Genomic DNA, 17,412 nt, shown 5'->3' on the forward strand with positions numbered 1-17,412 from the left:
TCTTCAACAGACAAGAGCTCAAATAACACAGCTCTCCATGTTTAAACCAGAGAGTGTTTGTGTACACTGAGGTCTCAACCCTCCCTCCTCAAGTTGTTTCAACCAAACCTCTACAGTTCCACACAACAGCCAAGCGTGGCTTTGACCTTAGCCTCTGAAAGAACTTCCTTGACCTGAAGCCTTTCAGTCGTCAGCCACATGTCTGCAGTTGGGTTAAAAGAGGAAGAGGGGGTGATGCAGGAGGAGGAAGGGGGGCTTTTTTCTTTTATGAGCACACTTCAGCATCTACGCCTTTCATCTGAGGCTGCGGTGAAGGCCTTCAGCTCGGCCAAGCGCTTCAACACCATAAATCTTTATAAATCCCTCCTTCGCTCTCCATCTTTCTCTCTATATTTCTCTATATTCCTCCCTGACCCTCGCCTGCTCGCCTCTCTGTGAGTCTACCCGGTCTGGCCAGGACTGCTCTCTTGTGTGACCTCTGCGTCTCTCTCTGGGCTGCAGAGTGGAAGCCTGGCCAGCACTGCAGCAGGCCGGTGGATCGAGTATTATTTTTATGAGCTTAGCAGTCAGCTGGGGACTAATATTTATCCCTGAGCTGATGGAGCGCTGCATTTCAGGGGCTGCTCTGTTAACTTAATCTACCTCACTGTTTCTGACACTGTGAGAGAAAAATGGAAGAAAAAGACATTTTACCTCAAAATTAGGCTCAAGTATTTTAGGTACATACACAGTTGAAAGAATGGTTGATACTTTTGTGAATACATTTGTTAGATTCCTTGCTTAAAGACTGATATCGCTGAAGCTAAGAGCAGTTAGCTTAGCTAAGTTACAAAGCTCAAAGCAAGGAGAAAAAAACAAGATCCTTCTATCTACAAACTGATGTCTTTGCAAAATTGGCTAGCTTACTGTCTCCTTCCTTAAATGTTTTTGCGAAGCTAGGCTAATTGTAGTTATGGCCACAGCTCCAAAAGTTGGAGGAGTTAGCCTAGCTTCACACCAGGAGAAACAGCTAATCCTGCTAAAGAGACATCTTCCTCAGTTATTGTACTCCTTGTAATGTCTGATAGTAGTGTAATGCTAATTTTCATTACTTTCTGTTTATACGCTGAGCTAACCATCCCTCTGCCTCCAACATCAAGGCTAAGAGGAAGTAGCCTGGTTTGGCATGGAAAGCCAAGGAAAACAGTTAGCTAAACAGTTAGACTGAAATAAACAAAATGATTTCAACTATGGGGTGTAAATCAAACTAATTTTAATTCAAAAATGAGAAAGATATATATTTTTAAAATGTTGGTAGGCAACTAGTGAAGTGCAGTTTCCTGCTACTTTTAGCAACAGTGGTTAGCCAAGCTAGCTGCCCACTTAGCTTCAACTTAACATCACTACCATGTTTAGAGTTCAACAGAGCTTGGTCAAAACCAATTAGCCTGGTTAATGAATAAAACTGGACACTGGAAATGGGATGTTTTGCCTTTTCTCAGACTGTTTGGCTTTTTTTTTAAATGAAACAAACTAAATGAAACACTTTAATTATTAAAAAAATGTCTTACATTTTGGCTGTAGAAAAATATATTTGCCTCTACTCACATGGTCTTTGCTATGCTAAGCTAACCCTCCTTCTTTCTCAAATTTCATCAACAATACACCATTCTTGTGTTTCAGATGGGGCTGAAAGGTGGAACCAAGAATACTCAGCCTAGCTTAGCATTAGGATTGGAAAGTATAAATGAAGTACCTAGATTTATAGAGCTAAAGTGGGATGTTTTTGATTTTTTTTTTTTGTCCGTTTGTTTTTCTCAGATTGTTTTTTTTTTTACAAATTTAGCAAACTATGGGCACAGATGACCTAGTGGTCTAGGTTGCGCCCCATGAGGTTCACCCTCAAGCAGGTTCGCCCTCAAGCTGGTTTTCTACTGTACCTACTGTCCTATCCTCTCTGTATAAAGGCATTACAGCAAAAAAATGATAATACAAAAAGTTTTAAATAAAATATAAATAAAAATAATTTTTCAAATATAAAATAAATATTTTTTTATTTCTAATTTTAGTGCATTTAGCTTGAGCCAGGAGCTGTTTTACTCAAATGGATCTTTCCCAAAATGTACCTGAGTGTCAATGCTAAGCTAACTGGCTTCCTGCTCCATCTTTAAACAGGATTGTTGTATTTCTGTTCCCATCACTATGCCCTCACAATAAAAACAAAAACATCTTTTCTCCAGCTGTCAACATTTTCTTTAAAGGTTACAAACAGCTTTGGTCTCATGTGTTTGCAGGGTGTTTATTATCGTGTTTCCTCTCTTGCAAGTTAAGTAAAATTAATCCTATTAGGCAAACAAACCCATAGGCTAACACAGAAAACAGACTGCATCAGTGTAATGCTTTGGAGACATAAGTGAGGAAACACATGTTGTTTCAGAGCCTGGTTTAATGCTCCTGCTCCATCAGTTTTAAGCGCTAGCTCTACCCCCTGCTACTGTAGTCTGTATGTTTCCCATAATTTACCAACATGGGATTAGTCAGGACAGCCTAATGTAAATGTTAAAGGCCCATTAATGCAACCCAGGGGCCATTCTTGGCTTACAAAATTAAGTGGTACAAGCAGATGGGTTTTCACTGGCACCACATTAACCTCCCAACATCCTGTTGGAAGCAAAGAAGAATCTTAACGACTGTTTTCTTTGTTGCACACATGAACCTTCACTAAGGTCATGTGGGATTGGGGTTGTTGGACTTCTCCTGTCATCCATATACAAAAGCTCTTCAGTCACCTGATATGGATGGGACTTAGTCGTCACTTTAACATGTTATTCTGGAAATAGCATGGGCAGACAGATTTACAACAGTAGAGTTGTAAAGGTTTACAAGCCATGTAAATATTGAACTCTATTTACATGATTGCTGTGTGTAACTGGTTTCCTTCTGTGCGTTTGTCCTCACAGTACACTAACTATGACTATGGTGAGTTCTATGACTACACTGAAGGAGAGATTACCACTGACGCTCCACCAACTGAAGGAGCCAAGGTTGAGGTAACATTTGACAAAATGTTAAGCAAACCTGTCCACCTTGTTTTTTCCCTCGTTTTTTTATAGCCTTTAGGGCACTTTTAGGGTTTTCTTGACTTCCTGCTTTGTCAGCATGATTCTTTTCTTAACTTTTATTCAAGCTTTTTCTTTATTTTGGTTTTTGACTTCCAGCAGCATGCACAGTTTTGCAAACACCTACCTGTTACATCTGTTGTTGTCCAGATCCATGCACCCTTCAAAGCTCTTAAATGCACCTTAATCATTAATGCACCATTTACCAGAATATTGTTTTTCTCATTTGGTATTTTTGCCCACTTTTAGACAAATGTGGGTGGAGATTACTACAACGGTGAGTATGACTACACCACAGTGGATGGAAGTCAGCCTGACACTCCAACTGACAACGCCGGACAAGGACAGGTAACTTTTTGTTTGTTCTTTTTTGTTTGTTTGTTTGTTTTTGTATTGTAGTCCAAAATTGAGTGTACAAGACTTTTCCTTGGACATTTTCACTGTACCCCTTGTCCCCCTGTAACCAACCCTGTATCCCCATTTTTTAAAGACTCAAATAAAAAATAAAATTGATGAAAAATATATAAATAAATGTTTTTAAAAAAAGGTATATAAAATAGAACATAAATAGAGAAATAAAAATAAAAAGTCAGAGCTAGAAGTTATATTCATAAACATATCTCAAAATCCAGTAACAACAACAAAAATGAATGAATAAATAAATAAATAAATAAATAAATAAATAAATAAATAAATAAATAAATGTTAAAAAGGAATATATAAAAGAACATAAATAAATAAATGAAAAGAAAAAAGTCTGGGCCAGGACTCAAATTCATCAACATATCTTAATAGGCAGCAACAACAAAAATAAATAAATAAATAAATATAAATAAATAAATGGTTGATCTTTGAATAAATAAATAAATAATGGTTGATTAATAAATAAATAAATTTGAAATAAATTAATAAATAAATAGGCCTACACTTAAAATAAATACTTTTTAAATAAATAAATAAATAAATAAATAAGACAAGGACAGGCAACTATTTAATGATGATGACCTAATAAGTCCTTAATTATTTAAGGAGATCTTAACCATTGACATGTTATGAGCTTGGTGATTAATGGCCACTTGATATTGGCTGCCAGAGTTTGGTCAGGACCCCATCAGGAGTTGCAAAATAGCTTCCAAATTAAAAACTTTGTACCCTTTCATTTGTCATCCATTTCCATGAAAATAAAACCCCCAAAAATGGGAGCTGAATTTTATAGAAAACCACTCTAACAGAAAATGTTTGATTTGTTTTTCACATTTAGTTCGTTGAAGACCCTGAGGTACCAGAGTAACAACGGTAACAGTGTAGACAGATTAACATAAGAAAAAAGGAAGTATGTGCACGTAGGTACTCTATTTCCAAGAAGAATAAGAATTTTTAAGACTTTTTGTTCATTTTTGACTGACTTACTCCAACATTAATGCTTTAGGGGGTCACAAGCAGGAAAGTTTGAAAACCCTCAGAAAGAAGATAAAAATGACTTGTTAAACAACTTTGAGCATGTTTTGGTAAAAAGATTTGATATGTTGGGATGCTGTACCCAATTTAATAAAACAGGGAAGCGGTTGGTTTTAAAATGTAGAACTGATTAGTAGAAATGATTTTTTGGGAATCAAAACTATTTGGGCCACACGCACTGGTTCACTCATTTATGCTGGGAAAAACTTTTTATCATGATGGAAAACTCTTTGGCTGCTTTGCTGACTCTTAATAACCATCCATCCAATTAAAGTCTAAACTTTTATGTTCTTAGTTAACAGTTAAAATGTCACTGACTCTCTGGCCTTCAAAACAAAAAACTTTCATCATCAACTTTGGAGGTTGAAACCAAACAATGTTAAAGCCCTAACGAGATCCCTCTACTCTTTGATTTCCACCTTCATCAAACGGAGTCAGGATAACGAGCGAGCAGGAAAACTTTTGTCATTTAATGAACCGTGACCAATGGAAAATCAGTAGACGGGCTTATCCCCTTTGTTACTGCGTTATCCCCAGTTTGGCAGATCCTTGCTTTAATTTGTGCTAAACCATCACATGAAACGCAGCGTAATGAGGAACATTTGGAGGTTAAACCAAAACAACACAGCTGTGTGCTGGGCCAGATTACACTGAGATGCTCCTCGAGGTGAATACTGAGCTTCAGTCAGCTCAAGAAATTACGCTCATTTGGAACGACAGGCCAGAGGGCCGAGCACGGAAACTCAACATGTGCTAACCCCCGATGGAACACACGTCTGATTACTGAGGATTTTCACTGTTTCGACATGTGTTTGTCAACGTTTTGGGATTCTATTACTGATGAACCCAGAGCTTCATACAAAACACCATCAGTGTGTGCTTCCAATAGAGCTGATTGAGATGATTGTCAGTTGATGACTGAATCCCTGAACCTGCTGTGCTCTTAGGTCACCGCATGCAGTCCATGTCGTTTAGCTTAAGCGTTTGACTGGGGTCGTCATGGCCAGAATCATTTACAATAAAACTGTTATCATTTTTAAGGAAAATGTCTTTAATTGTAAACTCAGGGGTGGTGTGGATCCACCGACTTCCCAGTAAGATATTCCAACTTCAGGGGGCGTTCAAGTTAAAATTTCCCAAACACAACTTGTAAATTCCGATTTCGGGTTACAAATGGAATGAATCATTGGTACCAGGCACTGCAATTAAAGCTACTGTAAAAGTTTTTAATTGGGCATGAAATTACTAAATCTAACGGTTTCCTGTGTCTGACCTTTAAGCAAAAACAAGACCATCAAAGCAAATAAAAAAATGTTTATTGACAGTTTCTATATCCTAATTTTCAACGACTTTAACCATTGTGAGGGGATAGGTGTCTAATTATAAGACTTAAAGCATTGTGACTTCAAGCCCTTTTTATGCTTCCCCCATGGCAACTGAAGTATCAAACTTTCCTCCATAGGGGGCACCAAAACCAACAACAAAAAACCTTACAGTAGCCAAACCCTAACCCTGACCCTAAGCTTTTTTGGGTTTAAAAAAGAACAGTAAATCTTGGTTTTCCAAGTCATTTATTTACTTATAGACCTTGGAAATGAAAGTGATATAAACCCACTAAATCAACAGTCACTTTTTTTGCAATGCAAGCTTCTACACTGCAAAAAAACTGAAATCTTATCAAGTGTTTCTGTCTTATTTTCGGCAAAAATGTCTTTTTAGGCTTGGTATGAGCCACATTCACCTGACCAGTCCAGAAAAATGTCTTATTTCAGGTTTTTTAAAGACGAAAATGAAGCTTGAATGGCTAGAAACAAGGTAACAAAAATCTGCCACAGGAACAAGAGGAAAGTTACTTGTATTAAGACGTTATTCCAATCTTGACAAGCACTTTTTTTTTTTTTTTTTACCCCACTTATTAACATCTTTAAACTTGTAATAAGACACTTTTCTGGACTGGACAGGTGAAAGTAGCTCAAATCTAATCTAAAAAGACTTTTTTACTAAAAACAAGAGAAAAACACTTGATACAATCTGCCTGAGAAACATTTTCCTTACTTGCAATGACCTTGTTTGGTCAACAATTGATGGCTTTTAAATCAGAACGAATTGTTTTTGTAAAATCAAATGTCCTGAGAATCTATAGCCTTATATGGCCATTGAAATGTGTTGTTTTCACTAAACCTTTACATTTTAGTTGAAGATTGAGATTTAAGATTTTGAGGTTTTAATAGCAACAAGAAGTCAATTTTGCAGTGATTCAACAACATAACTTCATTTAACTGTTCATATTCATTCTTTTCCATTTCTTAGAATAAGTATGAGGAAAGTTTATAGCCTGACTTTAAAGGAGTTATGCCATAGTGATGAAACTTGGCATGCATTAAATTTAACATTTTCGGACACTTACAGCATGGTTTATTTTTAAACACGCAAAGCAATTCCAAAAGTTAAGACTCAAGCTTTAAAACAATAAAAGTAGTATTCATTTTTCAAGGTTTCCAACATGAGTCTGGTTCTGCTCGAGGTTTCTGCCTGACGTTAGATAACATTTGTTGTGATTTAGTGCTATATACGAGGGTGGGCTGAAAAGTTCGAAGCCTGACTCGCAGTTTGTCCGGACTTTGGGTCATCTTTGAGGCTTTTCCTGTCCCTCTTGAATTCAACTGCCCACTTTTTCACAGTTGATAAAGCTGCAGCATCATCCCCTGATGTAGCAACCAAGTGAGCGTGAATGAACTCGGAGGTCAACCCCCTTTTTTGCAGATGTTTGATAACACCACATTACCAAATTTTATTCGTATTCACTAAATGGCTGGTTCCACTTTTCAAAATCCTCAAACACTACATCAGTGTCAGTCAATCTGAAAATAAATCATGGTATAAGTGTCAGAAAATGTTGAATTTAATGCGTGCCAAGTTTCATAACCACAGTGCAACTCCTTCCTCGTCAAGCTACGAACTTTTCAGCCCTTCTTTGTTTGTTAGGAAGATGGTATTCAAGATCCTAAAGTTGTGCAAAGAAATGAATCCTGACACTAACTGAGATGAATGTTAGGAAAAGTGTCTGTAAATGAAATTAAAGTTGAGTTTCATCCAAAATTGAGCACATAATTTAGGTCACATGAATCTTTGTAAGTGTCTGGTAATTCTGGCGTTTAGAAGTAATTTAATTAAAGTTGTCAACATGTTTTTATTTCATTAACCAACCCTCCATGTTTCCCTCCATCTCCTCTTCTCGATGCCTGGATCTATCGCAGAGTTACGAAGGAGAAATCGTGGATGATTACATCACTGGCGTGGAGCAGGTTGGGGCGGACCCCACCTCTGCTGTGGAAACCGCTGCCCCGGTCGACACCGAAACAAAGGCGGAGCCCGCCACTGACGTGTACGAGTTTAAGGAATATGACCTGAAGGAATACGACAACAAAGAGTTCGTGGAGAAGCCGTACGAATACGGTGACTATGAATACGGCCCGACTGAAGCCAAACCCACATCTGCAACATACGAGGACGAGTTTGGTCCCGGCGAACCGGCGGTGACAGACACCAGAGAGAGCAGCGTAAGTGCTGGAGTGGTTAGGCCTGTGGGGGGAGTAAGAATGTGGGAAGATGAAGAGGATTCTGGTGGCATTTGTTTGAAGGGCTGAGCCTTCTTGTTTGTTGTTTCTCATGGTATTGGGTTATTGCTCGGAGCATTCTTCGTGCACATGCGGGAAACACAAACACATCAGTAAACACAAACACACACCTTGTCTATCTCAGTCTCCTACAGATAAACAGATGTCAACCCATCTGTCAGAGCAGTCACGCCCCCCACAACCTCTTGGCCTCAGTGACCTCTGCTGTTTATTAAAGACATGCTCCTCCCTCAGTTATCCCACCAGTGATCTCTTTGAATGACCGTATGACAAACTAAGCCTCTGCAAATGTTTATTCATCAAATCCATCAAGATCAATATTTCAAACTACACAGAAATATCTGCTGAGCCTGTGTCTACCATGGCGGCTTTCCAGCCTCTCTTCCTTGCCTCAGGATCCAGATTCTCAGAGACAGGAAGAGACACAGTCCCTGTCTGGATGTTGGCTTGCCATCTGTCTGCCTTTAGTTAACTGAGCTGCTCTTCTCGATCTCTCTTCTTTTGAATCTCAGGACGCCACAGCCCTATCTCTGATTTTTAAATTAACATTAACTCTGCAAACTTAACAATTTAGTGTGTTTTGGACTCACTGCTGTAGGTGGTTTGTGAATTCCTCTCATGTGAAGTCATTGTATGGATAGTGTCAGGTAACGACCTCTGAGCTTCAGCACAGTTGGGGTCTTTGCTGCAGTTTCTGGCTTTGAGGAGGCTTAAAAAACAGGAGTCGGACCAGAGTCTAAATTATAGCTTTGTGCAAAAAGATTCTTGTGGTTTATTTTTCCAGTAGGCAGAAGAAAAATCTGCTTTTCAACTTGTCAACTACACAAATCCTTTAAAACATTCAGAGCACGAGTCAGCATTTTGCTGAGCTTTTCTTAGCAGTTTTGTTGGTGTATTAAGTAACCTCTATAAAAGACAAGACACCCACCAGGACAGGACATCTGCAAGTCACTATCCTCAGATTTTCCATTTTTAGCTCTCAGACTGATGGAGCCTTGTGTTGTAAATGTCTTTCTTTATACTTTATAAAAAGCTCACCTTGTCTGTTTCATGTCCCCAGGTGAGTGGGGGTCACAGCTACCTGGGAGAGAAAGGAGAGAAGGGTGAACCTGCTGTCATTGAGCCAGTAAGTGATGTTTTAGATGGGTATTACATTTAAAGATACAGAAGAGAATAAAAACAGCATCCTCTGAGTTTTCTTGTGTGGAAAGTTTAAAACCTAAAAATATCAGCCCAATTTATTGACAAACATACTAGTTTGGCCTAGTGGAGGGTGTTAGCTAGATACTAAGAAGCTTGTAGATTTCCCCTTTTTAAAACTCCCCCTAGAAAAAGTAGTTATGAAATAAAAAGACTGAGTTAAAGCTTAAAAAAATACATTCACCTTTAAAACACTTAGGCTGTTAGCTAACTGCTAACTAGCTTATGTCAGAATGAAAGCTTTTTTTTGTATTAAAAAGTAACAACAACTTTTTTTTTTATTATAACCAGCTAGCTATCTAGCTACCAAGCTAAGTAACTTGTGATAGTAGCAAGCTGCGAGTGAAACCTGCATCCAGGAAACTAGTGTTTATCAGTTTTTCACCTCGTAAATTCCCACTTTTTAAAACCTACCCTACTTGAAAAAATAAATATAAAATAAAAAGATTGAGTTTAAGCTAAAAAGAATCTATTCATGTTTATATGATGGCAAACAAACAAACAAAAAAATAAGTTCAAGCTCGAAAATATATAACAATCTACAGATGGTTTATATTTGGTCTACTCGAGGCTGTTAGCTAGATGCTAACTAGCCTTTAAATTTCCTCTTTTTAAAACTCCCCATAGGAAAAATAAATATGAAATAAAAAGACTATGTTAAAGCTATAAAGAATGCATTCTTCATTATAAACACTGTGATTAACTTACTTTAGGCTGTTAGCTAGCTACTAACTAGCTTATGTTAGAACGACAGCTCAATGATGTTATTAAAAAGAAACAACAACTTTTTTTGCTTTTACTTTGATCAGCTAGCTATCTAGCTACCAAGCTAATTAACTTGTGGCAATAGCCAGCTGTGAGTGAAACCTACATCCAGGAAGCTAGCATTAATCAGTTTTTCTTCTCAAATGCTATAATATTTCTATACCAACCCACCCTACTAGACAAACTTGAAACTTCTATTTAGATAAGTATATGATGGCAAACGGAAAAAAAAAAAAAAAGTTTAAGCTCAAAATATACAACAATCTCCAGATAGTTTATACTTGGTTAACTCTATGTTTTTGGCTAGCTGTTAACTATTTCTTGGCTGGTTAAACTTAAAATGAAGGCTTGATCATTCCTTTAAAAAAATATTTTTTCTTCATCCTAGCTAGCATTCTTGATTACAAGCTAGCTACCTTGTGATATCTACTAGTGATAGTGGTATTAGCAAGCTATCAGACAACTACAGGAAGCTAGTTATAAATTAATTATCATCAATATTCCTTCAGTTTAATGATAAGCCAAGTTGACGCTAGTTAGCTAATAAGAAAGCTATCAAACAAGCTAACTTACTTGCGGTTACATGGCTTGGTTTTTTGCTTGATGTCTTGCTAGTCAGCTTTCCTAAAAACTTACAAGAAAACATGTTTTTTCCAAGGTTTTACTCTTGACTCAGATATATCATCTTTTCTTTAAAAAGTGTTTATATTTCAACATCTAATTTACATCCATGTGTTGAGAATGTTCATATGCTTCACATCCAGTGCAACATTTGTACTGTACGTAAACAAGTTAATAACCAAAACTGATTGATTCTCTGGGGATTTCACACACATCTTTGATTACTAGCTTAGACAAAACAACGTCTGTCTACACAAAAACCCACAGAACATAAGAGCTTCAGAGCACCACAGTATACAATTCACCACTACCGGCTAAACACTGACTGAAATAGCAGCTGCAGTTAACTTCTCTCCTCCCATGCCATATGTACCACCACAGGCGCCCGTCCAAATCTTTGACCACACTCACTCATTATAGAAAGAACACAAGATAGTTGAGGCATTGTTAACATCTTGTGCCTTAAGCTAAAAGTAAACTCCTCAACCTCAAATGCAAAGCAACCATTAGCTCTCATTTACCTCAGTCTCCTCTGCCTGCGGATTCACAGCCTGCCCTTTAATGCTACTGTATCTGCTTTTTTTCTCTTTCAGGGGATGCTTATAGAAGGACCCCAAGGAGCCCCCGGCCAAGCAGTGAGTATCACGTTCTCCCACACTCCTGTCTGCCTTCCACAGATGGAGAACAGCTAAAGAGGGAAAAAATGTCTTTATGGAAAGAGCATCAGCCCTGGTCGCCAGTGAAGCTTGAGTTTGGAGACAGTCAAAATGTGTATTTGTGCGTGAATGCGAGTACATGTGTGTGTGAGTGTGCAGAAGAGGGGAAGAAGGGAGGTTGGGGTCTATTATATTTTGAGGCTTATTTCTTTTTGAACCCATGGTTTACTTCTGTCTTTGTTGGCCTGTGCACGGGAAGTACTGGGCTGACTGTGGTGGGAATGCTGGTTAGCGGCAGTTTGGGGGATAGCGCTCTAAGCATGTGTGTGTCTCTGTGTGTGATTTCTTAGGGTATTCCTGGTACCCCTGGATTGCAGGGTCCTCCTGGTCCCCCTGGAGAGCTTGGTGAGAGGGTGAGTAAAAGTTGGCCTGATAACAGATGTTTCTGGAAAGATATGACTCTTGTAACTTAACTTTTTTTTTTTTTTTTAATGGAGACTGAACCAAGCATACCTGCAGCTTTCGGTTTAGACTTTAAAAACAAGTGAATTAAAACATTAATTAGGCCATAGATGATAAAAAGACTGAAATTCTGTTTATTTTTATCATGATATTTTGAGAATCCACTCTTATTTTGATGACAAAAATGCCTGTTTTTTTATCTAAAAGCTGTGAAAAACACTCCTAATACCCTGAAATGAAAAACACAATTTGACACCTCCTCTTTCTGCAGCAGTAGGGGAGGTTAGCAGGAAAATTAGATACCCATAAACTGTCAATATACCAACAAAGAAAGTTCTGGGAACCAGCTGTGTTGTTAACACTGAACTTGTGAAGAGTTTGCGAGACTCAGCTTTTTTTTTTTTTTTTTCGTCCCAGCACCGTGGGATTCCACTTCTTAATTTGATTGATTGGATGACACAGAATAAGTGCCCGTCCTCTCCAGAAGTCTGGATCTCAGCTTGTTTTTCTTGAATGTTGTGATGCCCCACACCCCTCTGTCATCACTCAGTTAGCACATGTACTCCGTCTCTCTGCGTGTTAACCCTTTAACCGCCTCCTCCAGTATGACCAGCAGACATCACCCGTACAAGAGGCTTATTGTTCCACTCGCTGAAAGTGATCAAAAAAATAGTTGCTCCCCCCTCCCCTTCATTTCCTCCCATGAGAAACAGCCTCGCTGAGGATTGACAGGGGGATTAAAAGTGCCTCGTCTCTGAAGCGTTGTGGTTTTCCGTTGCGCAGTCACCCCCCCTGAGCGTCTGATCGGCTCATTTCTCTCATAATCACCGTCTCCCTCTTTTCCACTCGGGCATCACTTTCCCAGCAACGCGGGAGCGCCATTAACGCTAGATGTCGCTCTGCTTACCAAAACAGCAGCATGTAGAGGGTAGATACCACCTCCTCCGTGGAAAAGGCAGATGGGAACACATGGCATCAATTTGAGCCAGCAGCCTGAGATTTCTGCTGAATAGATTTAGTGTTTTTTTTTTCTTTTTTTATTGGAAACACTGCTCACTCTCCATCTTCCTAGATCCCTTTTTGTCTTTATTAAATCAAAAATCCAGTCTCCAGTATAATTTGGCTGTCTGTTTGTATTATGCAATATGTCAACTTTTATGCAAACACATGGCTCCAAGGATGCCAGTCAGTTTGTCAAACAGCAACTCTAAGCGCCATGGAAGAGGAATCTGATTTTTTTCCCATCTGATAAATCCATCAGACTTTGGAGACCCTTATTTTATTTTTTTTTTAAATGTTGTTTTATTCTCAGATGTATCTCTGATTCTTCAAGTAGAAGTTGTTCAGCTCCAGTTCATCTAAGAGTTAGAAAATACTCCGAATACGGGTAGATTTTGGATGATAGTGCGGCCTAGCAGTCTAGGTTGCAAGTCCTTGAGGACTAAAGACAGCAGAGCTAGCACCAACAGCATTTGATCCACCTTGAAGGTTAACATCCAGGGTTTGAACATCCAGCTATTAGCGATTGTACTAATGATGAAATGTTATCAATAAGCAGCATAAGCCAGGTTAACCCATTGACTGTAAAAAAACAAAACAATGGACATCACCTGGTCCCCCTGGTGGCTGGCTGCAGTATAGGTCAAAAAATCCACCTCCCCAGTCATTCCAGATGGGCTGTGGTCAAACTTTGAAAAATTAATACACCTGGTAGAAATGTTTCTCACACCTGATTGTTGTGGTGATTAAAGATATTATTTGGCTGCCTTGTGTTCAGGTCCCCCCTTTTCTGGAAAGTTTCATTTTTATCAGTTATAAGAGGTTAAAAACGAGGCTTTGTGTCACACGTAACAATGATTGAAAGCTGGCGTTCTTCTGTATTTTTTTGGGGGGGAATTCAAAATATGTCGGGAGGGAGCGCCAAGGAAAGAAATTTGCATAAAGAAAAGATATTAAGGGATGGAATGACTATTATAGAAAAGTACGACAATATCAAGATATACAGTAAATTTAGATTTAGGAGATACATTTTTCATTTTTATTGCTGTTTATGCAGAGTACGCATGTGCTATTCAAATTTGTAGCATAGGGGTTTTCCAGGAAGTTCCTCAGATGTATAACATTCTGCACCCACCCCATCTTCATGGCGCCACCGGCTGATTGGCCAGTTTTTGGAAAAGTCATGCATGTGGCCAATGCTATATCCATATCAGTATATTAGGACTAATAGTCCCAATGGGCCTGGATCCCTGCTGGTTACACATACCTCCTGACCTCCACTGTTTAGGACAACTCTATTCAATTAGCGGCCCTCAACCCATGGGCCACATGCAACCCGAAAGCAGCTGTTGGGTGACTGGGACTTTGGTCCAACAAGAAAAACATCTTATACTAAAACAGAAAAGTTCTTACAAAAATTCCAACATTATTATAAATTGACTGCAACACATGTCAAAACCTAGCAACTAACCCACCATGCGTTGTGTCATGTAGCAGGTGCGTTTGATAAGCTAACATTACCTACACAGGTGAAACTAGCACGTCTCTTCTGAATGTCAAATGAAATATCAGCAATGAAAATTGTCAGTTTAATCCTTTGTGGACTGAAAATTATTTATTTGACCATCATGTCCAAAAACCAAACCAATGTGTTTGCTATGCAACAAGTTTATTGCAGTGCTAAAATATTATATTGTTCAAAGACACCACACTAAAAAACATGGTGTTTTACAGACTAACTTTTCCAAGGGATTTCATGAAGGGGTGGCTAAAACTCAAGAGTTTGACTACGTCTTACAACCAGAGCTGTATGACAATAACGCAGACTTGCATGGCTCAGGAGAGGGACACAGCAGCTTCACTTTGCCGCCAAAAATGTGCAACTCAGCTCGTGTCTTTAGTGTGAAAATCCAGCTAGACTGAATTTGTAACTGAATAGTCCTGGTTGAGGATTACTAACAATCTACTTTACGCTATAAAATGTCATCAGTCATCTGTGCTTATTTATATCTAGGTGGTAGATTGTTATAGCATTATGGCATTAGCCACAGCTAGTGGCAGATGGCTGAACCACACCTTGGGCACAAAGAATCAACATTTTGGGCCTAGTTTTTCCTATTGGAACAAGAAAGAGTGTCTATCTGCAATGAGCTATAGCATTAGCAGGTTAGCTAATGCAAAAATCAGTTCTGGAAATTATGTTTCCCACCCAATTCCAAGACCACAGAGACTGATGACTTTAAGACAAGGTTAGCTCTGAGAATAGTAATTCTTAGATGAGTTTAATTTCCAATATGTGTTAGACCAAACGACAAACCATTGCTATGAGTCAGGCTACATCCCAAAACAAGCTTCATGAAAACACACTTATTGTTTCGACTGGTGACTTAAAACTGTGTTGTTTTCTTCCCGGCAGGATAAGTTCATGAAATGAACCATAACCGTTCAGGATGTTATCTCCTCACTAAAAAATGTGTAGATAATTAAAAAATTCCCAGTGAAGAGATCCGCTGTTACTGCAGATTTATTTATTTATTTATTTGATTATTTATTTATTTATTTATTTATTCATATTTATTTTTGATTATCTATCTATTTATTTTTGATTATTTATTTATTTATTTATTTATTTATTTAATTTTGATTATTTATTTATTTATTTATTTATTTATTATTATTATTTATTTATTTATTTTTTATTATTTATTTATTTATTTTTTATTATTTATTTATTTATTTAATCAACTTTCAGTAAACCATCAAAAAGGTTATGGAGTCAAATAACAAGGTTTCTTAAAGGATTAAACATTATTTGCTTATCATCATGTCGAATTAAATTTTCCTAGCAGTTTTATACAAGCTTACAAAGCTAAAGCTGATTGTTTGAAGTGAGTAATTTGTTTACATTTGCTTGTAATGTGTCTGTAAAGAAGCTCCTATCCTCTCCTCCTTCTCCAGGGTCCTCCAGGCCGTCCTGGTATCCCTGGTTCAGACGGTGTCCCTGGGCCTCCAGGTACCATTCTGATGCTTCCAGTAAGTCCTGCTTTCACAGTCCCTCTCATTTCCCTTTCATACTGTACACCCTTCATCTTCAGCTCCAGTGAACTCGCCTCATTTAGCAGGTTTACTCCATGGCATCACCAGCAGGCCGAGGGATCACAACCCTATTTTCCTCGCGTTACAAATCACTTACCTTGTAAATGTCAGCGAGTGCGATGGAGTGGAACCAGTGACTGAGCAGCTCTGAAAGGCTCAGTGACACATATTTGTGTGTGTGAGCTGCCTGCCTCTGTGTGCCAGTGAGTGTGTTTGTGTGTGAGGTGTGGTGACAGCTTTACAGGCGCAACAAAGAATAAAAGATTCAAACACTCACCAGGGGAGACTGTTGGATGTCTCTCTCTGTGAAAAGAGACAAGTCAATTTGTGTTTAATTGTGTTTTTTGTTTTGCTTTGTGGTTCACAGTTCCGAGCTGGTGGTGAGTCACACAAGGGGCCTGTGGTTTCGGCTCAGGAAGCTCAGGCTCAGGCCATCCTTTCCCAGGCGAGGGTGAGTATGAGTGCTAAAGAGGGACCCTCTGAATCAACAGCTGTCATTAACTCTAAAAAAAAAAATATCAGAGAATACTATAAGAAGGGATCAGTATTTACACGTCCTGCTTCTTCTATAAATCCTCTAAATCTTAAATTATGAACCTCTGCCAGGTTAGGTAGTATATAAAGCAGCACCAGATGTTCACACCCACTCAGGGGTCCTGATAACCATAGCAGCGTTGAAAAACAGGTTGAGTTATGTGCCTGTAAGCAAGGTGTGATCTAAAGTTAGAGCACATGGAAATCATTATGTGCTGCACAAACACTCAATATTCACACATTCACAACGCTCTATGGAGCTGGAAGGCTGCCAGGAGGGGTGAACTGGTGTTTAGTAATGTCCCTGAAGCACTTGTCACCTTTCCGTATTTGTCCTTAGCGCCAGAGGTTTGGCCCGAGGGGGGAAAGAGAAACATGGCAGAGGTTGTAAGCACTTCAGGCTTTATAAGTAACTGAGGGACTAATTGGAGAGCATGTTTTACTCTTTGATGCATTTTCTAGGGGGGGGATTGTTACCTCATTCCATAGCTACAAAAAATGAGGAAATGCTAATATGCTAACCACGGGGCAGACTGAAAATAGGAAACCCATATGGGTGCTAAAACTGCAGTTCTTCGAGAGTCCACTAGAGGCTGGCAGCAGAGACAACATAAAACACATACACACCAACTTAAAAACAGGTTAACAGCCTGAAGCCCTTTGTGCATCAGATGCATATTTTTCACACATTATTTACTTTTTTCCAACCTTCTGTTTCTCAATGCAAGCTTTCACACCAGCAACTTGATTTTACTGAACGAAATTGCAGCTTTTATTATTTCAGACAAAATTCAATTTTTCCGAAGTTTTGCTTGCGATGAGTACACACCCAACCAATACATCACAAATCAAAACATTCAACATGGGGGACCGCTTGATTGTGTT

At 38.6% G+C, this 17,412-nt stretch overlaps 1 protein-coding gene across 1 annotated transcript in view; it reads left to right on the plus strand.

The window, feature by feature from the left end:
* The window catches only part of col11a1b (collagen, type XI, alpha 1b), a 141,567-nt gene that overhangs the window by 32,329 nt on the left and 91,826 nt on the right, over positions 1-17,412 (plus strand). The window contains exons 6-13 of the mRNA XM_074689532.1: positions 2,940-3,029; positions 3,348-3,446; positions 7,814-8,116; positions 9,255-9,320; positions 11,374-11,415; positions 11,787-11,849; positions 15,856-15,930; positions 16,361-16,444. Coding sequence (XP_074545633.1) covers positions 2,940-3,029; positions 3,348-3,446; positions 7,814-8,116; positions 9,255-9,320; positions 11,374-11,415; positions 11,787-11,849; positions 15,856-15,930; positions 16,361-16,444 — 822 coding nt within the window. The remainder of the gene's footprint in view (positions 1-2,939; positions 3,030-3,347; positions 3,447-7,813; positions 8,117-9,254; positions 9,321-11,373; positions 11,416-11,786; positions 11,850-15,855; positions 15,931-16,360; positions 16,445-17,412) is intronic.

The sequence above is a fragment of the Halichoeres trimaculatus genome, unplaced genomic scaffold (genome assembly GCF_033239565.1).
Source record: "Halichoeres trimaculatus isolate MK-OKI-2021-1 unplaced genomic scaffold, fHalTri1.1 fHalTri1_scaffold_15, whole genome shotgun sequence".
In the NCBI taxonomy this organism is placed as follows: Eukaryota; Metazoa; Chordata; class Actinopteri; order Labriformes; family Labridae; genus Halichoeres; species Halichoeres trimaculatus.